Genomic DNA, 22,988 nt, shown 5'->3' on the forward strand with positions numbered 1-22,988 from the left:
CAGAAGTCATCTGTGACTTGTACTTAACCCTTTTCTTCTCATGCAGCATTACAGTATTTCCCCCCACCCATCCCATAAACAAAAAACAAATATTCCACTAGTTGTTACAGATTGCACTTTTAAAGCACAGACTTGCCAGTCTTCTGCATTTCCAGTGTCCTGTTTAAACAGTTGACATAGTCTTCATTTTATGAAACTGGAAGATTTCGCCTAAGTACTTCTTTTGATGCTGGAGAAATGTTATCTGGGAAAACTACTTCAAACTCTATAATTAAGTCTCCACGTTGGTCAGGATTTTTGGGAAATGGCAAACCGTATCCTATAATTCTTCGTCTCATCCCAGGCTTTACAACTTCATTTACTGTCATGGGTATGGTTCTTCCTTCTATCGTTGGCACGTTGATAGAGCTGCCACACAAGGCCTAAAAAAAAAAAAAAAAAAAAAAGATGGTATCAAAAGAAAAAGGAATTGGTTATAACTTCATTTGTACCTACAACTGAATCTGGATTAATTAGAAACGACTAGCATTGCAAACAGTACTTCAACTATGAACTACAGAGATATCAAAACTCAAATAGTGCTCCTTTCCTAAGGATGGAGGGTTTCAATTTATCACTGAATATTACAGAATTAATATTATAGAATTTACAGCCTTATGGTCACTATAGAGTAATTGAGCTTATATATTCTTCCACAACTTTATGAAATACAACGGTAATAGAATACAGGGTGAAAACGCTGCTTGCAAGTCTTTAGTAGCAAGTCTCCACAGAGACTTCTCAATTTCCACTGTAAATTTAGAATCCTGGTCCATTTTTTGTTTGTTTACATTGCATGGGGGTTTACTGTAATACTTCATCAACCTGTATTACAAATGGCAGAATGACATTTAAATGTCTATAAGCAGAGACATATCAAATTTGACAGTTGTCTTAGACAAGCATTTGCAATGCTAAAAGCAAAGCAAAGACTATTTTGGTGTACCAAAATTAAAACATCACCAGGAAAACCAGGCTGTCTCCTGCTATACTCAATGGTTTGTTTACATTAATTACTAGGATCTCTGATAGACATTGATTCCTCCAAGTTCATCTGATCCTGCACGGTTGGTCTATACTGATAATGTTCACTATTATGTAATAGTGCAGTAAGTCTAAATAGGCTTTTATCTATGAAGGAACTGTACTATTCATGTCATAATTAAATACTGTCTTTTCTCTCTCACTGACCCTATTTTAAGGGCTTCATCTCACTTCAGATGTATTTTTAGCTAGGAATCCTTTAAGAAGGGAGCTCATAATACGCACAAATAGTTCCTAAGGCAAGTAAAAAGCTTGCTTCTTCACCTAATGCTAATTAAGAAAAAAAACACAAGACATATTTTGCTACATTCATTTTTCAATTATTACTATTTCAAGCCTTCAGACTCTGAAGAACTCTCCCCAGTTGTCTGATTTTTCCTTCTCAAAGCCAGTGTTTTGTTCTTGGAACAGAATTTAAAAAGGCTATAGCATTTTGTTGTTATATATAGCTCCCGTGACACCTGTTCACAATAATTTATCCTCATGAAATCAATCTCTACCTACTTTGAAATCACACTGAGATAACTTATGACATAAAAAGACAGGCTTAAATATTTTCATTGCCAACGAATTTTAAGACATTTCTGCTTTGTTCTATCGCAGTCAGATCACACAAGCAAGGAGCATGCTATAGCAGATATATTTATTAATCCAACCTAACGTATATTGTTCTAGAAAGGTAAATTACAAAGATTTAAGCCATTACCAACTTTCACTTTTACCCTTCCACCCTCATTCTCCTCCACCTCTATAAACAGCTTGAAATAGTACTCCATTTATATAGAAACAGCTAGTGTTTCCACTATAAATAACTATACTCTGTAGCCACATTTTGACTTCAGAAAAGAGAAATGCTCTCTAAGAAAATGAACAAAACACTTTATTGCTGTCATTTAGCTTTTGCTGTGTAGCTACTGTACCACGTAACAGGTTTGAACACTGAGTTCCACCAAAAGAGACACTTACCTCCCTTAAGCTGATCTTAACAGGATAGATAATATTTGATCCATCTCTCTTGAAATGCGAGTGAGGTTTATCTTTAATGATGAAAACAATGTCAGCTGGAATTGTGTTTGGTGTTTCATCACCTTCTTTTGGAAAAGTGATTTTAGTGCCCTCTTTCCATCCTCTTTTTATTTCAATAGTGAGAATTTTGTCCTCTGTTCGGACACTTCTACCATCTGGGTTCAGCCTTTTACGTGAAATCCTCATCCTTTTTGTGCAGCCATGATAGATCTCTTCCAATGACACCTTAAGTTCATGAATTACAGGTGGATCTTGTTTACGACGTAATTGGCTACCAACTGTATTCCTTTCCCTTGGAAAACCATTCATACTGAAGCTGGTGAAGGATCCAAATGGATCACCATCCACCTCCATGTCTTCAGTATCTCTGCCACCAGGCATCCTCCTTCCAAAGAAGATCTCAAAAGGATTTGTGCCACCAAAGAAAGCCGCAAATGTAGCATGTGGGTCACCATGGAAGGAGTATCGGAAGGTACCACCCTGTCCATCAGGTCCTCCAGCTCCTCCCTTCAGACCTAAATTAAACAAGTAAAATTTAAAAAAGAAAGCTTATATTAATATTCCACTTATTGTAAAGTGCAACAGTAGATACCAGAACTGACAAGACAATGTCTTTACAGTAGAGTGAAAAGACTCTTCAATGAGAACTCAGACCATTCAGTGTCAAGCAGTAATTCATAAAATAATGTTTCTCATATGTTCCACAGTTCTACTCAAATCCAGTGTTAAACAGCTTTACCTCTGTTTTCCTGCAATTCAGTTTGAGAATAAAGTAACATAATGGGCCAGCAGCTGTAATGCTTCTTTAATTTTCAACTCAGAATCCCAAACTTATTGCAGCTTGTGGTGCTATGATATAAAATATGGAAGAAACTCAGGAACACCTTTCTATCCAGCCACAAATAAAAATAGCTTAGAAGTTCTTAAGACCTACAAAAATCGTGTATATACGCTGTCACCGCGTCTGTGCAAATAAATCACGATGTTCTCAAATAGCTCTCTTCTATCTCTATCTTCCCCAAGAAGAGATTTACATTTAACTACTTCTTGGTAAGACTTCCCTTATGATTCTCATTGGCTGGTCTTTCATACTTCCTCCTCCCTCATTCTAAACCTGGCTAAAGTCAGTTTTAAATACCCCTCCCGATAGGTTATCTCTACTTATTTCCTCCTCCTAGATAGTACTTTCCAGCACTTCAGAACACCAGAACACTGTCTCAAACCTCTAAGATTAAAAAACATGAAGGTTTTCATAAGAGACGTATTTCTAAAATCATGTTTGACAATTTATTTATTTATTTTTTAACTTATTTTTCATTTCACAGGAGTTCAGCACTACACCTACAGTAACATTTGAGGGTTTAATTTTATGGAAGCATTCATTCCCTAAATTTGAAATAAGTCTTTTTATCTGCATTTTAGAATTTTTATGCACAACCTTAATACTAGTTATCAACAGTAACCAAGACAGATGTTACAATCCAGGTGTCTTCCCCATCTCAGTACCAGACCATTTAAAAAGTACTTAGCAATGTGTAGTAGTATATCCTTGTGTCACAGTACTTGTCACAGTACTGTTCATGTCAAACAACCAGATCAGTGGATCCAATCTGTGGTAATGGAATAACACCTCCAAGAATAGCTAGCCATAAGTGTTTATTGAAGGTACATCAAGTTCCTAGTTGTAAGAAATGCTGAGGCTTCCTCCTTCCTCTTTCCTACCCCTCTACCTTTCCCTCAGAACTACTAATTATACTCTCAGAAGCAATGGAAAAGCTTAGAGAACAAATGAGTCATCAGGACATATTTCCAGAAGTTGTTACAATTAATATTATGCCCAAAATAAATAGAAATCCATGTTTTGAACATCTAGATTCAAGTATGCAATACTACGATGCAAAAGGCTGCATTGCTTTATGTTTTACTTCAAGCTGTCTGAAGAAAATGACAAAAATAGCATTTTGGGAAAGTAGTTAGGATGAGCTACTGCACAAGAATCTAAAGTGTAAATGAATCCACAACGTAAGTAGTTCTATAATAATATACAGAAAGGAAACCAGAGAATGAAGTACAAGAAGGTAAAAGACCCAAGTGACAACAAAAGCCTCTAGTATCTAAACGAGCACCTTTTCCTAGAATGTTTCAAAAACAGCACTAGAGCCTTTGGACACCTGCAGCATAACGAAAAGCTGAAAAACTGCATCACCTGTAAGAGCTGAAGGCCTTCTACATGAATTGATGGGTATTAATAATTGTATCAAGTCCTACAGATGACAAAGTGCCAAATCTCACTATAAGAACCCACAATTTCCAGCATAAAAATACTGCTAAGTGTCCTCTGTTAATTAAAAAAAAAAAAAACACGTGGCCCTGAGCGAATGCAAATGAATGAGTGGGCCTCCTTGTTAACACAGAAGGAACTATTTCGTCTGGAACTTCTGATACCAGTACATTTAAGAGGAGGGTTATTAACATCCTCCCCTGTTGCTCAATCCTCTTATGACTGAGGCAAAGTCATGTCGGTCAAAAATAAAAAAAAAAAGTCATCCTCTCCAGATAACCATTTTAGGATAAAAATGACATTTCTGAGGCCTCATTCTCTTGGCATGTTATCACTGTTTACAATTAAAGCTAAAAAATTGTTCTGGTATTTCATGACATCAGCCAAATTCTTTCCTCTCCAGGCAAGAAGCCAAGAACAACTACAGACTGGACACCTGGGCTTCTGCTCAGGGCTGCCCTGCCGAGATCAAGCAGACTGCCCTTTACCAAAAATCTTAAAAAAGAATCTGTCAAGCTCTCCAATTGCACATCAAGAAGTGCTAGAGCAAGGGAAGACAGCAGTACAACAAGATCCCAGAAAACTCTTCATGGGTCAAACTTTTTCAGTCCAGTGACTTTTTGCCTGTCAAGTATTTGGGACTTTTAAAAAACACAAAAACACATTAACATAAGAAATTAAAACTAATTAAGCTGTGAAATGCATTTTACATTAAAAATCTAATAGAAATGAGTCAAATATCAAAGTAGTACAGCTACATTGCCGAAAACTCAATACATCACATTTCCATGCATCATCTACGTTTATTTCGCTTCTTTCAGTATAGAAAAAGCGACCATTCACAGACAATAACAAAGACATACAAACCTTCTTCTCCAAACTGATCATAAATGTCTCTCTTTTTGGGATCACTCAGCACTTCATAAGCTTCTGCAATCTCTTTGAATTTTTCCTCTGCGTGGGGAGATTTGTTCTTGTCTGGATGCCATTTAAGGGCTTGTTTTCTGTAAGCCTTTTTGATATCCTCGTCAGAAGCCCCTTTTTCAATTCCCAGAATAGAATAATAATCCTTCCCCATCCTGAGAGTTGAAGGAATTTAGATTTTCCTTGCTATAAAGAAACCAGTATCCAGTGTCTCAGCAATGTAGAGATGCTAGAGAAGGAAAAATAAAGACAAAATTTGGAAATGAAACAAAGAGAACAAAAATCAACAAACTCTGATGCGTTAAAGAAACGCTAGACAGCTTAGCCGTATTTCATTCCTTCCCCTGTTGCTCATTTATAAATAATTATACACACAGGATAAGGCACAGCCCTCTTTAGAGTCCTCCCATCTCCACTACGTGTCTTGGCTCTTTCTAGAACGACAAATAGTGCAGGACGTCACTTCCCAGACTGCCCCCGCTGAACAGTCAGCACAACTCGCTTGCTCTCAAGCGCACGCACACACGCGAGCAAATTGTTCAACTATTTCCTCCCTCCTCAAGCAACTAGAAAGTTTAAATGTTCAACAGTGTGATACAGTGCCTTTCGCCAACAGAGCTGAATCCACCCTGGTCTAAAAGACATAACTACCCTAAAAGTAATTCAGTAGCCCATACAAAATAATTATAGCGTTTTACTTCAGTTTCTGTAGAGACAGCTGTACATACAACTGTTTTCTGAATGTATCATCAACATGGATTTGTACCCTTTCCAGCAAGGACTGCAAAGTATTTTACACCCAAGTTAACTACAAAGCTTTAGAAAGGCTAACTACATTTCTTTAAAAAATAAAATTAAGCTACTCTCAGCTGCAGTTGACTGCAGCCAAGTACTATTAAACAGTAAGAAATCAAACCTGAGGGGAAAAAGACAACCAAATGACAATTTACCACAACTCAAGCCACTCAAAGCATGCCAAATATGGTTGTTTTGTTGGTTTCATCCCTCACTCTACACAGAGGCAGTATTAAAACTGTTATACAAGTATAACAACATACCAAGGAAATACATCTCATCAGGTGAACGCTAACAGAAGACGACCTGATTCCTATACATTTGATTTACAATATGGAGTTCAAATTTAAGTGAAATTTAAGTATTTAAGTTCAAATTTAAGTATTTAAGTGTTTCTGATGCTCTGCAGAGGGAATGGCAACAAGCTTCAGCCTCTAAGACTTCTTTTGGTTTTTATTTAAGAAATTATCTTTGCTTTTCAGTACTGCGATAAACTTCAAGATTGATTAGCATAGCTTGAAAAATGCTCCTTCCTGGAACAAAATATTAAAAGAAGCCAATTTTAGTCATTACTTAGAAATTACCTGTAAGACGACATCTCTTAGACTCAGTCATCTTCCTTATAATGCTACAAAGCTTAAGAAAGGGAGCATATAGCAGCTAAAGGACCATCAAACTCTAGAAGAGAGCACAACTTTTGATTTAGGAAGCATTATATTTGAAGTTTGTTTCCAGAAGCTGCTCTACTAGGGGGCTAACCAGAAAAGATTACAAATTTTGTCTAAACCAGAGTGCGACAATGAGAGATTCCCTCTCCCCACTATGTGCCATCACCCTATTCCCCACATCATATTTACTCTTTTCCACTTGCTGTGCTAGAATTGACCAGATTCCCAGTATCTGGGATTTGCCTTTTTTTCTTAATCCCCTTGGAATACAAGTGAGGATGAAGACAGAACAGTACAAAGATGAGGTTTCATTGCTATTTGAAAAAGCTTGAATTTTGCATACCTATAATTATTTCAAATCCAACAGAGGTCAAAGGGTATTGAGAAGAACTGGAACCCTTTGTCACCAAATCTCTAAGGACTGATTTACATTTTTGGAACTCTGGGAGCCACAAGATTACAGAATCCATTCTTTTTACAGCTGAAGGAGGAGGTTGTCATGAAGCTCCAAAAGGAGCTAGTCTTCTACCAGTTACCCATTTCTTCCTATCCTTCTTTAAAATGTACTGGTTTGGGTAATTCACTATTCCAATAGCTTCTCGTAGACTCACATCCTAAATTCAGCATTTTTCCACTAACAAAATCTTAAAGCAGTAGGTGCAATAGCTTGAATTAAAACAGGCCTTTAACTGATTTAAAGTACACTACTACTCTGTAAGAAGCTACTTTACTTGCAAGTATGACAAACCACCATCCAAATCCAGCAGTCACTAACTCTGAACTACAACAGCAAACAAACTTCATCACTATTAATACAAAATTTAGAGCAGCCTTAAATTATCTTGCAATACTAGTAGTGCAAGGAGTTACAATGCTCAGCTGTGATTCCATCACACAGCAACCTCTAGCGAGGTCATGTCTTACATCACTTGAAGTACTCCCACCTAGAGTCCGAGAAGGACCCTGTACTATTTGTGTCACAGTGTTGATGCATCATAGAGCTGTCAGAACAGCAACACCTCATACTAGTCTCAGGACTATTTTTCATTAGGTTTTTCAAAACCTCCGGTCAATGGAAGTGGAAGAAGGTATATATGCTAGTTTGAAGAGAATATTTTCCCCATTGAAAATATTAAATAGCTATCAAAAGAATACCCAAGGAGTTGCAATAAAAAGGGTGTGGAGGGGACTTTTAAAGACATAATAATTAACTTCCTAGGTTTCACTGAAGAACATAATAGTAAGGACTTCTCCTTAAAACAAAACTTTCTTCCACCCAAGTGTCAAAACTTTAAAAAGTTACACTGGGACTTTTTGCTGACAATCAGTGAGTAAAAGCTCAGGCATCCTTTCTCTCCTTTCAGAGGGGAACGTGCTATTCTGGCGCTGGTGCCAAGTTATACACTAATTAGGTAAGTTATTCCCTAAAAATGAAAAGCCTTAAGATTCTGAGTAAGGTACACAATAACAACTACACTATTTCTACTTTCTGCCCTACAGGAGATCTTCACAGAATTAACTTACAGCTTAGAACCTCATATTTTCTAAAAGTTGATGGGTTAACTGGAACACATGCTTCCAGAAAGTATGTTCCTGCTTTCTCTCCATAGCAAGACCTTCCTTTTATCATACAATCAGATATTATAAATAGGCTGCAGTACCTCTCACATGTTTATCAAGTTCTTTAAACAAATTGTCATATAGATTGTGGCATACAAGTCTTTCATAATCAGTGGAACAACTAAAATTGTTTCAACTCCAGCATGCACAAATTGAATATGTAGCGATCACACAAATCAGACTGGCACTTCTTCAGATAATGAAATCCATCTGGTAAACGTGCTAAGTTTTTACATCTTCCAGTCTTCAAGTATTACAGCAGTTTCAAGGACAGATAAAATCATAACTGGTAGGTTTTTAGAGCTCTGAATCTTCATTGTTCATTTTGTTATTTAACCCACATTCCCCTTCAATAGTTATTAACATGAAAAGAAAATCCTTCATGCACTCTCCACAAGAACTCCTGACCCTGCAGTCCTTTCAAATAAAGGCACATGACCAGAAAACAAGACACCTATCAAGAACTACATATTTCATGTTATTGCTATAGTCTTACCCTGCCTGCTACCATATACATAGAATCAGAAGCATTTAAAAAAAAAAAAAAACTGACTGTGGAAAGATCCTGCTTCCCATATGTTTGAGTAAGTTGTGTTTTTTTGTTTTGTTTTGTTTTTTAATGCCTGAATGAGTATTCTCTATAAAAAGAGATAAGGTCATCACCTAGGGTGGGACAGATGAATTCATTTATGGAATCATTTTATTTTATTTATTTATTTTTAACAAATTCCTGCATTTCCACTTCTTTTGCAGTAGTAGTTATAACCATCATAAGGTATTTTGTCAGTAAGGGCATTTCAGTCACCCCTTACTTCAGATGTCGACACTTTGTGGCCAAGTACCAGAAGGTAAGTGCACTACAAGCATACCTGCTCTCACACTCAATTCTAGTTGTGGCATGCAGGTATGCATGCTCAGCCTCTACTTGGACTTTTACTTGAATTTTTACTTAAAGGAGGGATGGTTGCTGTAATCCAGTTTGTTTAAGGAGCATTAACAGTACACAACCTGATAGATCCCATGTAGCCAAGCCTGGTCCCAGCTTCCTGTACGTGACAAGCCAGCAGCACTGCATCCTGCAACTTACCGAAGCCTCCCAGAAGCAAGCTGCTAATCTGTGTATCTATAAATTAGTAAAGCCATCATCGAAGACTTGGATTCGGAGTGCTCCTGAATGAGTGCTAAGCAAATGCTCAAACACAAAACTCCAGTAATGAGGTGGTGTCACGGCAAAGTGCAAATATGTAATAAATTAAATTCACTGGTTAGCTAACATTCTTCCTCATCCTACCATATCCACTCTTCTGATTGATATACCCCAGTAAGAATCAATTCTCCACCTGTATCAGGTCTTTGTTTACAGTCAGATACAACAGCTGCATTCCAGTACTGTACTATCGAGTAGAGTCTATGAAGCTGTTGCTTTTACTTTGGCAGAAAACAGGTTTACAGAATTGATTGTGCTCGCTGTTCACAATAGTATGAGACAAATCAACTGAAATTGAAAAGTTTAAACATTGGTAGAACAACTTCTTCCCAAACACCTCATCCCATGGTGGGGGAAGGAACAGAAATAACAGAATATTCCAGATGCCTGTGCTGTATGAAATCTCACGTTACAGAAGCACATGAAACACAACTTACATGATGAAAGAACCCCAGCTTTCTGAAAATATTACTCAGTCCACTTCACATCCATACACTTTCAGGGGGTATGTTACTTGGTAGACACAAATGAAAAGCATACTTCTGCAGACGTCCTCTATACCAATAGTCTCAGCCTTTATTCTGAAGCATGCGTACAGACCAAGTATCAGTAATGTTTGACCATCTGATTCTTGTAGGATAAAGTGAAAAAAAAAAATCAATGTAGTGGAGATGTTTTAAGACACATAACCAGACCTGCAATCCATGTAAGTCTGCGTGTCATGCTGAAGCATTAAAACATCAAGCGAAGATGTTACCCAGCTGTTTATCTACAAGACATGCCTAACAAAGATCATATCTTCTCTACAATGTATCACTAAAAACATTATGTTTAATTTTTAATTCAAGTCCACAGACACTTTTCTGCTTTTTCTAAATTCTACTAGAATATTGATCTAAATGCCCTGATCACCAAAACGCATGAGAGTCTCATGTCTCATTCCTGAACTCTGGCAGACTAATTCTGAATCCATACAGAACTTGCCTAATGAGCCCCTTTCTATTGACAGAGGATTTTGTTTGCTCTTCAGTTAAGAAGCAACATTTGTTTTTGTAATAGATTTTTTTTTAAAACTAAAAATGTTTCTGAAATTCACAAGCTGAAAATTGTTCTTTCAACAGCTCACCTTCACTCTGAGAATGAATCTAACTACTCGTTCAGTATTCTACCTCAGTTATTTTAAAGCAACAATTATTTTACTGCAGGACTATCTTTCCCATTATTCTCTCTGAACAACCATAGCATTTGTCCATACAAGTTAGACTATGCACAGTAACTTCAGTAGAACAACAGGAGCAAGGTCATACCACTTCCATATCTTAGAACAGTTGCATTGATAATGTTAACTTTAAATAAAGCAATTAACTCAAAGAAGCCTAAATAAGAACAACTGAAATCAATTAACATACAGACAAGGAAACATTCACACTAATAGACACTGTGAACTCAAATTCTAGGTTAACAATAAGTTAGTATCAGTACATGGTTATTTTAAGGAAAAGCTCCTAAGCAGACCTGTGTCGTTCCCTGAAGCTCAATAAAAACACTCTTATTTCTATTAAGTTAAGCCACTGCTTTTGCATTCCTCACCTACTGAACCTCAGACAAAACTGAAAGCCACGACTAGATCACAGAACAAGTTAAAGAGCAAACAAAACCACAAAGGCAAATTCCAAACAGATCACAACTATAAATATACATGTGCACATAAATGTCACGGCAGAGGAGCCAAATCCCTACCCAAAAAAGCTCTTTAACAATTAAATAGTATTTGCAAACCCACGTGAATTAATGGAATAAGTTAATATTTGTCTAAAAGGGTTTGAACAAAGCACATCCATATGCAAGAGTAAATTTTCTGAAAGAGCATCCATTATCTTCCCAGAGGAGAAAAACACTAATGATGACTTTTCCCCCCTTTGTCTTCAACTGTATGTAGTTGTTATAAGCTATGTTAAGACTTTGGGACTATGCATAAGACCTCGTATATACAAACCACATTCATGAACGCATTTAGTGTTTTACCACAGAAGCGCTCAGAACTTGGCCTCATTTACAGAAATACATTTCAGAGCCTACAACAGAAGAAACAGTTGATATTTATATATCTAACAAAACTTGCCAAGGCAAGCCCGCAGAGAGTAAATAGCTCTTTCTAATCAGTCAACAGCCCTAAGAGAAAAGCTTCACTTCATATTAGTCATTCACTTCATATCCAAGTAAGTACATAAAAATTTAAATTTCACTTCTCTTCTCTGTAGGCATATGCTGCTACTGTGATGTAAGTAGAAAGTTCATTGTACATAAGGATACTGGTAATTAAACAAGTGAAAGACCACATAAAAACTTTAAACAATTAATAGAATGACAAAATAACAACAGACTGTGGCATTAACTTTGTTAAACAGCATATTTAAGGGCATACTTTTTGTATTTTCATGTCATACATTCTGTCTTTGAAATACTCTACTCAAAAACACATCAAAATGCACCATAAATATTTATGATAGTTTCTTTTATGTACTAAATATATTTTATGTATATAAACATATCAGAGATATATTTTTCCTGAGGCACATGCAACAATACAATTCAATGCAATTCACTGTTGAAGCTTACAGTAACAAGACTTTTTATTTCCTCACAGATTAAAAAAGAATAGACCTATTTCTATATATCATGACTATACATTATCCCCCAAATTCACATTAGGGATGTATCTAAGTCACTGTTGAACATTTTTTTATAGGAAACATCCTCCCCACAGTACTTTCTATATTTCCAAGTTGATACTATTGTCTGAAGATCTGGCTTGATTATTTTTGTCTCACGACAACATGTTAAATGAAATTGTAGGATACAAGAAGTTCTCTAAGACAATTAAATTTATTATATTTAAGTTATGCCAGCCCCAGCTCCAACAAATAATTTATATATTCATAGTATCTGCTTCAAAAATACTTTTTAATATTACTGGAATATATGTGAAGTTATGCTCCCACCAACAGGACAAAGGATGCTTTTCTAAGGTCTTTTGTGGGAAGTCCTACTTTAAACTTACATTTCAGAGTCAGCGTGAATTTGCAGGTCAAGTTCAAATGTTAAAACTCAAAAAGCATATTGCTATCACCTAGAGATATGCTGCTACCACTTCTGAACTTTCAAAGTGAATTCTTAAGCTCATGATTCATAGAGGCTTCAATTTTATTTGAAAACCCTACACCAGAAAACAGGTACTCTTAGCAAGTAATTTAAAGTAACTCCCTTCATTTATTTTCTTGTTATTTTGTAAGAATAGATCAAAAGCTAGAAATGCTACTCACAACTGAAAGCGTCCATCACTTTCACCTTAAGACTTAAAATTATTTATTCAACATTAAGTTCTAGAATTAGGTTCTCCTCTTCAGAAAGTGATTGTTCCCACTATTTATATCATGACCTACATGAAAGTACATACAACACTAGAAGAAAAAGAAAAACTGCTCTAAGTCAGACAGATTTTATTCTAAACATGGTTACAACTATCACCGAAAACATGAGTAGGACACTAGTCATACACATACTGATCCTTCATCACGACATACCAAACTTACAGGTCATCAACAAGAAATTGCCTTCTCATGCCTGATCCTTGTCTTCTAAGTCACAATCTCTATCAGAGCTGAAGAGCAAGAATACACTTGAAAGAACTTTCCAAGTTTCACTTCCCATGAAGTGGGAATGTTCACCATCTTACAAGCAGGCAAAGTTCTTAGAACTCTGTTATGATGCAGCGTGTTGATGAAACACAACTAACTTGCCCCTACTTCACAATGGCACCATTAGCTGCTTCAGTCAAGTACCATGTTGTGCTTCGAAAAACAAAAGGAAATAGAGGATGGTCACACAGAACACCAAACACTAGGTATTTTCACTTACAGATTAAGGCTTCTCCATTTTGAAACAACACAGATTCCATAAGTTCTTTTCAGCATTCATTTCAATTCCCACCCACATAGAAGTTTCTGCACAAGGCCTCTTCTTCAACCGCAACTTCATTCATCACCAGGTAAAAAAGCCAATATGCAAAACCTGTAAGAGCTTCCCTCACACCGCTGGCTAGGCTTTTTTACCACACTCACTACCACCAGCTTCAAGGGATTATGTACATCATCTCCGTACAGACTTTCGTAAACATCCATACACACAAATGCTCTGTGTTGGTAGGGAAAGACATCTTCTTAGACTTCTTACTGTTGTCACCAAAGGAAAAAAAATTATGGAATCCGAAGTTCTGTTTCACCCATGAAAACATTTTGACAAGATCCACACAATTTATTACTAAGTTTACCAGTTAAAAGCAAAGAAAGCAGAAAATGTAGTAGTAAAATATCTTCAGTTTTACATACAAGCCTGTATTTTCATTGACTACTATCACTGAGACTCAAGAAACACTGTCCTGAAACAGCACACATGCACATGGAGAGGTGGCCTTGATCACACACTGCAATGCACCCATCAGGTTTCTCCCATGTCCACAGGATCTACAAAATGATGGAGAGCAAAGGAGGATGTATGACTGAACTGTTTCATGATCTACTCCAACCTACACCAGAGCTACTAAGTGAAACCAGTAGAAGCCAGTTTCAAAAAATAAAATTAAGAAATTCTGTAAGTGGTAAAATTCCCTGCCAAAGGACAATGCACACTCAAAAATAGTTTGAGGGGACACTTAAAAAAAACACAAGGAAAAAAATGAAGAGATGCACTAGAATTTACCCGACAGAGAAGCCAGAGCAGGAATTCTCAGAGCAACAAATATACAGAACCTAGAAGGTGGAAATGAAAACCATGAGATTGCTTTATTTCCACTTCCCCTGAAGCACCTACTTACAGGCACTTTTGAATGCAAGCTACTGGGCTGAACATGCCAGTTAATGGACAACCAGTCCATCATTCTCTTGGTGACGAGCACCCTCATTAGATTCATGAAAAATCTCAATGTAATGCAACTCAGCCACTTCCATGTTTTAAAGAATTAAGATTTTTCAGCACAGAAGCTTAAGCTGCAAGCACTAGCACTATACAATCAACCTCAGGGGCACAAAAATGCTGTTGAAACATATGGGCTCAGCCAGGCAGTAAAGGTCCGCTTCACCTAACATATTAGGAAGAAAAAAATGTATTTGGATACTCTCTATATTACAAGAAAGCATGCTAGAATAACTAGAGTATGTTTTTGTATGAGAATTAAGCTCATTTATTAGTAGTGCCAAGGAGATATATATATAAGTGTACATACACTAGAAACACATTGCTTAAAACCACCTGGAAATTACAAACCAGAATACCACTGGTGACCATGCTACCTCCTCTTTCTCTCCTGCCACCTCTCCATCTGTCCTTAGAAAACAAAGCAACAACTGCCTACAGGTTTTCCAACAGCTCATGCACAAAACCTTTAAGAGATATGTAAACAGACTCCTACTCTCATTTTCCTACATGACAACGTTTATTATACAAACCTGGGAAAAAAAATCAATATTAAGTATATTTAAATTGCTTTCCACCTAAGTGAAATGATGAAGGGTATTGTTTTAAAAAAAAAGTGTTTGGAAAAAAAAGTTATTTGGAAACATCTTTACAAGTGTAACTAATTACCACTTTCAAAACAAGTATGGCTTAAGATTGCACACTGGATGTATTCTTCTGTGCTGCAAGAGTGGGGCTGAAACAAAAGTTTCCCTACAAGCACAGACCAAACCACCAGCTCATATACTACTTCTGCAGGCCAGCATTCTCCACCCCATGGACCAGGGCCAGCTGGCACAAACCAGAGCAGCACTTGCTCTGGGCCAGGCTGGGACTGGACAAGAGGCCAACCAGCTCAGAGACCCTGGGAACCATGACTGGCTCCCTACCAGTTCTTCCACCGAATGAGTCCCAGTGCAGGAGAACTGACCTAATGGTAGTGGTATGTACAGATTAACAGGAAAAGGACAATGGAAAAATAGTGCTAATTCCCACAATAACCTTTGCTAATTTGCCTTCAAGAAATTGGAAGGGAGAAAAGACTCAGAGAGAAGGCATTTAAAATGCATTTTGATAACCTACATACAGTTATCACAACTACCTTATCACCCAGGAGACATTAGGATGAGTAGGCTGTTACAAATAAAGGCTCTCTATTTCAGCGGAAGTAGCATACAACAGCTCCTCTTTTAGTCTTTCACCTGCAGAAAAGGGAGGGCAAGTGCCACCTATAACAATGTTTTGGTGTATATGTTAACTATGGTAACGATTACTTCATTTACACAAAAGGATTCCTAAGGGATTTCTTCCACCAAACAGTATCATTAATGACCTATTGTCTCAACAAGGCAGCAGCAGAGAGTTCAGGGCACCTGGAGAATGATTAATAGAGAAACTGCAAGACAAATCATTCTACTTGAAAAAGCAACTCAGCTACACTGTATAGTTTTCAGTTGCTGTTATAGTCAAACAAGATGATGGTTATTAACACATCACTGAATACGGAATAGCACACATTTTTGCTGTGGACATGCGACCCAGCTGTTCTTACATAAGCAAAAGGAGATGGTCACACTAGGCACTTTTTCCAGTGTGCTCATCACAATCCCACCCAGCTGCTCTGATTCATGCAGCTAGTTCTACACGCAAGTCTGAAACAGCTGTATAAAGACAAGAATTTGATAAGGAGATGTCAGAACAACTTTGTTTCACCTGAAAGGAGTATATCAGCATCTCTAGACACTTGATTTGAATTGAAACAGTAAGAATGTCCTTCTGTTCACCTACAGTAGGCAAATACAGGCAGCCCTAGTAACATTTATTAGAATTTACTTCAAGACAAGCCAGAACAGTTGTTTGTGACTCTTTCAAACGTTTCTGACAAACCATAGCTCAAACCAGGTTTCTTAGTTGTGTTTTCCTACCTCCCCCAAGTCAAATCTAGAAGAGTTTTGGGAAAAGATGGAAGGGGGAAGTCTGACAGACCTACTTTCAGTAATATCTTAAATGGCTTTATTCCTCCAGAAGAACTAATGCATGTTGGGCTAAGAGGAAAAGAAGGTACAACATAGGAAGATGAACAATTAAGCAAAAAAAATGTCTAGATGGAGCATGTTCTGAATAAATAGCAAACCTCATTTTCTGTCTACTAACAGACTATAGAAGTTATATAGTCTCATGAAAATTCTTCCCCGAACTAATAATGAACGTTTTAACCATCTTTCAAGGACTCGCTACTATGGGAAGACATTTCCTTTTTCACCTTTTCCCTGCTCCTCCTAGAAAAAAAGACAGCAGAAAGAACAGTGACATCTGCAAATTAAACTATCATTTCTGTGACTGTTTAATGAAAATATTACTCAGAATCAGCTTACTCATAGGACATAATCCTAACAGACAACAGCCAGTTCCAAAAAAAAAAAAAGAGATCTGTTTAGATTCTCCACAAAACATACCAACTCAGTCAAAAGATTTACATATATATCTACATGCACAGAAGCTAAACTTATGGAACCTCCTGCTTTCTTGCTGTGATGATACATCACTGATTTTATTTTTTTGAGTGAGATCTGAGATTAACACAGCAATATTTATCCCCTTCCAATTCTATGCAACATTGTTATGGAGGCCTGGGGTTTTGATGATTACAACAAGATACTTTCAAACACCACACTGAAGTGGCAGTTAGACTACAGTTTCCCCTAAGAAGCCTTATGATATTGATTTATTAAAGAAATTATAGCTATTCTCATCCGTAAGCTTCACTGAAAATATTTCCCCCCTAAAACACACATGTAATTCTTGCAATAAAGAGGATTTTCAGTTTAGACAAACCTGCTTTAATTGTCATTTTAGGGACTGAAGAGATTACTCATTTAAGAGCTTCCAAAGCATGTATTCCATTTTCCCTTCCTCGCTCTCAAAAAAGATTTACCTTTCTGTTGTTTTTTTTTTTTTTTTTTTTTTTTTTTTATTGACTGGTTAAGCACAATTTGGTTAAAAATAAGTTGGTCTGGCTCACAAATTAACAAAGCTGTTAGCTATAATTAAACAGTATCAGAAAGCATACTACTAAGGATCAGGCCTATAAAATAGGCAAGCACGCCAATCCCTCCAAAGCAATTAAGATTTTCAAAGAATTACAGAATAGCTGAGGTTGGAAGGGACCTCTGGAGATCACCTAGTCCAACTCCTGTGCTCAAGCAGGGTCCCCTGGAGCACATTACCCAGGACTGTATCCAGACACCTTTTGAATATCTCCAGAGAAGGAGACTCCTGCGGGCAGCCTGTCTCAGAACTCAGTCACCCTCGCAGTAAAGAAGCTTCTCCTGCTGTTCAGACAGAGCTTCCTGTGTTTTGGTTTGTGCCCGCTGCCTATCGCTGGGCACCACCGAGAGAAGTCTGGCCCCACCCTTCCTTCAGAAAGTTATGCACATGGCTCAGATCCCCCCGAGCTTTTGCATCTCCAGGCTGAACAGGCCCAGCTCCCTCAGAGTTTCCTCACACAAGAGATGCTCCAGTCCCGTAATCATTTCAGTAGCCCTTCACTGGACTCACTCCAGGAGCTCCATGTCTGTGTTGTACCGGGGAGCCCAGAGGTGGACACAGCACTCAAGGTGAGGCTGAGCAGAGGGAGAGGATCACCATCCTCGACCTGCTGCCAGCACTCTCCCTAATGCAGCCCAGGACACCATCAGCTTTCTTGGCCACAAGGGCCCAGTGCTGGCTCATGGTCAACTTGGTGCCCACCAGGACCCACAGGTCCCCATTTCTGCCCTTCTTAATCCCTACTCATATGCAAATTCCATGCCTAGCTCTACCAACCAATCTATTACAAGCAAGACCTTTCACACCTCTACCATCTGGGAGGAGTTTTGCAGATGTTAACAGCAAACAAATGCTCTGGGCTCTCAAAGCTTTCCTTCCCATGACTTCCACAGAAAAACATCCAGCTCCCGTGAGCAGGTAGGACACTGGAGACCGATGAGCACACTACCGTGCCAACCAGTATTCTTCAGCTGCCTCCGCACTACATTGTGCAGAGATCACTAGACAGTGATCCACTCTCTCATTGTATGTTGCAGTTGTATTCAAGGCAGAACTGCATGTTCTCTCATTAATCTTTCTGTAGTTTTGATGGTGGCATAACACATTTGGTTGCCTTCTGTCAGCTAATAAAAGTTTCAGAGGTTAGATCATATTATTCTTTTATTGCTCAACTGTCCTCAGAATAAAATTGGTGAGTAGAGCTCAACAGAAATGTTGGGGCAAAGACCCCTTCTTCCCTTTTAAGCTTTACTATTAAATTCCCTTTCATCAGCTTCATCCCACTTATACCTTTAACCAAAGACATATGGAATAAGAACCACAGAGTAAAACGTGCAAAACACACTCTAAGGAATCTAAAATGCCTACGCAGCTTTGTTTCAAATGCTTAATGTAGCATGACATTTTTGCTAAGAAAAGCATCACAACTAAATGTAAGGAAAAAAACCCTGAACAACTGTTATTGTTTTTTTTTTTTTTTTTTTTTTTAAGCTTACTATATAAAAGTTGGTACACAGGGGACCAGAAATGGGCTTAGGGAGCAAATTCACTCTTCCCCTTCCACAAATGATTTTTCCTATCCCCTCCAAATCCTCAGCAGCAACCCATGCCTCTGCCTGGAATATAGCACGATAGGTATATTTCCTGAGTGGCGACCTTCCTATTTCAATCCTAAAAACCATTCCCCTTGAACTTCATCTCTCTCAAAAGATGATCTAATTATAATCATTGCAAAGATTTTGTAGGCAATTTAAGTTACGCTTTAGTGTTACCTTTTCACAAATACATTCTCTTTCAGGCCCAATTTGTGACTGAAATTCAGAATTACTACTACAATGTACATATGGTAAACACAAAAGCTTATGACGACAGATCAGCTCTTGTTTGGATATTGAACATGTGCTCAATCTCCTCTCACGAGCTACATAAGAGGAGTTTTCTACTGGCAGTACTGCCGATTCTGGACACCCTTTGCCAGTGCAGGAACACCAGTTGACAGGATCTGAATCTGTTGATTTGAATTTCCTAAAGTGATGAAATCAGCAGAAGCCAATTGCAAATTTCCCCAGACCAACAATGATTTGCAGAAAGCAGAGTGGGTAAAACTACCACAATGGTTTAGAGACTGTCATCACTTTTAGTGCTGTTCAGCATACTGAGGCAAAGTTAAACAACCACATCCAGAGATGTACTGAAACAACTTAGTAAGAAATCTAATTCTTTAGCTTATGACCCATTGAGAGATGACCTACATGTAGTAGCTTCTTTCAGGACTGCCATACCTTTAGATCTGGTCACCATGGACCACCAAAATTAAAACACATTGTTTTAAAATAAGGAACAGACCTCAAAGAAGCATGCACTGAAAAGCTCAGCTTGTACAGAGAATTTGGATTAGTTCCACATTTACACCTCTACAACAACTGAAATGTTAAGATTTAGAACTGCCCCGAGTATCTTTTTGTAGAAGTAAGGACTCCTTAACACACAGAATATTTGATTAATAAAATAGAACTCTCCATTACTTAAGTTTGTGACTATCCACATTGTACATACAAAGTTTTCTGACTTGTCAAGGTTTTGTTTCTCTTTTTTTTTTCCCCCCCAAGTCAGCTGTTTCTTAGTAACTACATTTATCAGAATGTTCTACTCCGATGATTACTGAAAAAAAGCTTGGCCTGAATAACATGAGAGATGTCATTAAGAAGCTTAAGGGAAGACACCCCTCTCCAATCTCCAAAAGAAATACTGAAAGACATGTTAAAGCTATGCAGCATCCGTTATCTCTTAAGTTGTCCACTAATTATTAAAATTTTTAAAGTGGTAGATTTCTCAACTGTACATCTTTCAGCAAGATGTTACTATAGAACCAAAGCTTATTTTACACAGCAAAATCAAAGTCCTCTGGCTCTAGAAGAACAGTGCAAATACTTGTTTACCAATCTACTTCATTTAATTTCTTCGAAGGCAGATTTTGAAAAAATAGCGATGAGTAATTTTGCAAGTGAGAAAGCATCACAGCCTGGTGTGCATTGCTATATGAAGTCAGAAAAGCACTTGAAAGAATGTTGCGGTCAGCAGTGTTCAGGGATTAGATCCCCACTCCACTGAGAGAAAAAAAAATTAATCGCATAGTGGTAATTTTCTCAAGGGAAGTAACATTTAATAACGGGAAATGTAGACAGTTTTTAAGAGGCATGGGTTTCTAGCACACAAGCACTAAGTGCCATCATGGGAGATATACATAGAAGCAACTCTAGCTGTTGACAAAGGCCATGAGATCAACTTAACAATGATGAAAACAAGGACCTAATATTTGTATAGGATAACATTTAAGATGTTGTTCCTCTGTAATTTGCTAAGCTTCGTGTTCTAACTACCTGGAAGGCCAAAGACAAGGAAATATACTGCCTTCAAGAATCTGGAAGATTAAAGAATCATACATACACTAAACATCTCTTGCCACTTTCAAGTGAAGCATCACCTTAAACACTAGCAAAGAGCTGGTAAAAATTCCAAAGTTAACACTTATCTTTAGCTGCTAGTGAATCTAACTAGAACTCTTACAGTACCACGAGTGCTTTCATTAGCCCAAGACACATCCACTTTGAAATGTCATTAGCATTACACAGCTGCTGGCTCATCTCACAGAACTTAACAGTCATTACCACATTTCATAACAACAAAAACAAAGGACACAGAAGCTCCACATCTTCAAAGAAGTGACAAACCATGAAAGACATTGCCAGCAGCCAGTATTACCTTCAACTCAACAGTCAACTACCATCACTGAACTTATTTATCTGCATAGCGTGGCTGGTATACATAGCCAACTTCACAATAACAAAGGAAATGAAAAAAAAATAGTTCCAGCTCAAAGTATTGTTTTGAAAGAACAGAGTCAAGCATGAAAATAAAGTTTCCACTTTCCCAAAGCTATTTTTACCCCTCATCTTCTTCCCCCACATTAGCACGGCTACATTAACAGAAAGCATATGCCAATTCTTCTGAACAGGCCTTTTTTATCAAAGGTATCTGAGCAGCAAGTTTCATTTAGCTCTAGTTATACAATGTAATTTGCCTACACACACATACAGATTTTAGTTTTGTGGAAATTAAATATATTAGTCTTAAAATTCTATTGAGCTATACCACTTCATGAACTGTACAGAAGGAAAAAACCTAGCATGTTTTCAGTCTCCTTTGGTAGAGTTACCTAGACTGGAGATGCAGGATAATCTAACCTCAGCAGCAGCACCACGTCTTAAGGTGTTTCTGCTGCCTTTTCTATTACCTAGTCACCTGCTAGAACAATCCTGGTTATAAACAGCCACAACTGAAGGGGCCAGCAAGAAACTAGGAACTTCTTAAGACAGCCTGGAACTACAAGGCTAGTCACAAGAAAAGACAGCATAGCACACGCTTATACAACTTTAAACAAAGTTGTTCCCTCCTTGCAGATAGACAAAAACTAGGTAAAGTCCAAATCAACTGTTCCTTAAATAATAGGGCTAACAAAAACACAGAATCATTTAAGGCTGGAAGAGTCCCTTCACACTTCAATTTAAAAATACATATATTTACTTAAATTTTTAAAAAATACATATTAAGTTAACATAACCCCTGATGAAGGTTATACATATAGATTTAAAAGAGTGCAAGCCTTCCCCTCGGTACAGAACAGGGCAGCAAATAGCCATACAGCTCGGCCACCCTCGCTCTCTGCCCAGGCTGTGACCATACCTTTACAGCGCTCCCCACCCCACTCCGTGACAGTTATTCCCCCTCTCTCCCAGGCAGGGCCCAGATCAGAGCACTACCAGCTCCAGCTTATCATTAAAGCTTATGCTTGCTCAGCCACGAAAAGACAAACAGCTGTCAGAGCCGCGCGATAGCGGCGAGCGCTTCAAAACAAGCCACAAACACCCGCAGGCGCTGAAGGACAGGGAGCGAGGCGTGGGGAAGGGCCCCACGGACAGACACGAAGAGAAAAAACTTATTTTTTCACAGCTTTCGTGCGTCACGCGGCGGGCACACGGGCAGCGCCCGGCTCCGGGCTGAGGGCAGCACCGCTCCTCTAACGGCCGGGGGAGCGGCCGGGTAAGGGAGAGAGGCAGGCACCCGGGCGCTAAACGCTCCCTCCCCGAGGCACTCACCGCCCGCCACCGCCTCAGCCGCTCCCTGCCCGGCCCGCTTCTCAGGCACTGCTCTCGCACTCACCCACAAATCTCGCGAGAAGTACCCCTCACCATCCCCTCTCCCCCCCCCCGCCACCTCCCTCGCCACGTGACGCTCGCAGCCCAATCCCCCGCTGCCTCCTCACGCT

The 22,988-nt window shown here is 38.3% G+C and overlaps 2 protein-coding genes across 8 annotated transcripts in view; both read right to left on the reverse strand.

Annotated features, from left to right (window-relative positions):
• The window catches only part of GIPC2 (GIPC PDZ domain containing family member 2), a 56,357-nt gene extending 33,479 nt beyond the window's left edge, over positions 1 to 22,878 (reverse strand). Inside the window, exon 1 of the mRNA XM_035538147.2 lies at positions 22,819 to 22,878. The gene's annotated coding sequence lies outside the window, so the exon portion shown is untranslated. The remainder of the gene's footprint in view (positions 1 to 22,818) is intronic.
• Positions 99 to 22,942, reverse strand: DNAJB4 (DnaJ heat shock protein family (Hsp40) member B4). Of its 7 annotated transcripts, none has more exons than XM_050712217.1 (4): positions 22,883 to 22,942; positions 5,258 to 5,543; positions 2,050 to 2,624; positions 99 to 422 (listed from the first exon to the last, which is right to left on the reverse strand). In XM_050712217.1, exons 2-4 carry the CDS (start codon positions 5,466 to 5,468, stop codon positions 189 to 191), a joined length of 1,020 nt encoding a protein of 339 aa, XP_050568174.1. In that variant the 5' UTR covers positions 5,469 to 5,543; positions 22,883 to 22,942; the 3' UTR covers positions 99 to 188. The 7 variants fall into 7 exon arrangements, with proteins under 7 accessions (XP_050568174.1, XP_035394034.1, XP_035394035.1 ...); XM_035538141.2 differs by having other exon boundaries at positions 22,819 to 22,907; XM_035538142.2 differs by having other exon boundaries at positions 22,671 to 22,884.
• Between the last annotated feature and the right edge of the window lie 46 nt (positions 22,943 to 22,988).

The sequence above is a fragment of the Cygnus atratus genome, chromosome 8 (assembly GCF_013377495.2).
Source record: "Cygnus atratus isolate AKBS03 ecotype Queensland, Australia chromosome 8, CAtr_DNAZoo_HiC_assembly, whole genome shotgun sequence".
NCBI lineage: Eukaryota > Metazoa > Chordata > Aves > Anseriformes > Anatidae > Cygnus > Cygnus atratus.

Bases quoted from the DNA above. Each gene is read 5' to 3' on its own strand.
- DNAJB4 (XM_050712217.1), bottom strand. From the start codon at position 5,468: ATGGGGAAGGATTATTATTCTATTCTGGGAATTGAAAAAGGGGCTTCT. The intron at 2,625-5,257 runs GTTTGTATGTCT...TGTTTAATTTAG, and splicing joins TGATCAGTTTGGAGAAGAAG to GTCTGAAGGGAGGAGCTGGA. The intron at 423-2,049 runs GTAAGTGTCTCT...TTTTTTTTTTAG, and splicing joins TTAAGATCAGCTTAAGGGAG to GCCTTGTGTGGCAGCTCTAT.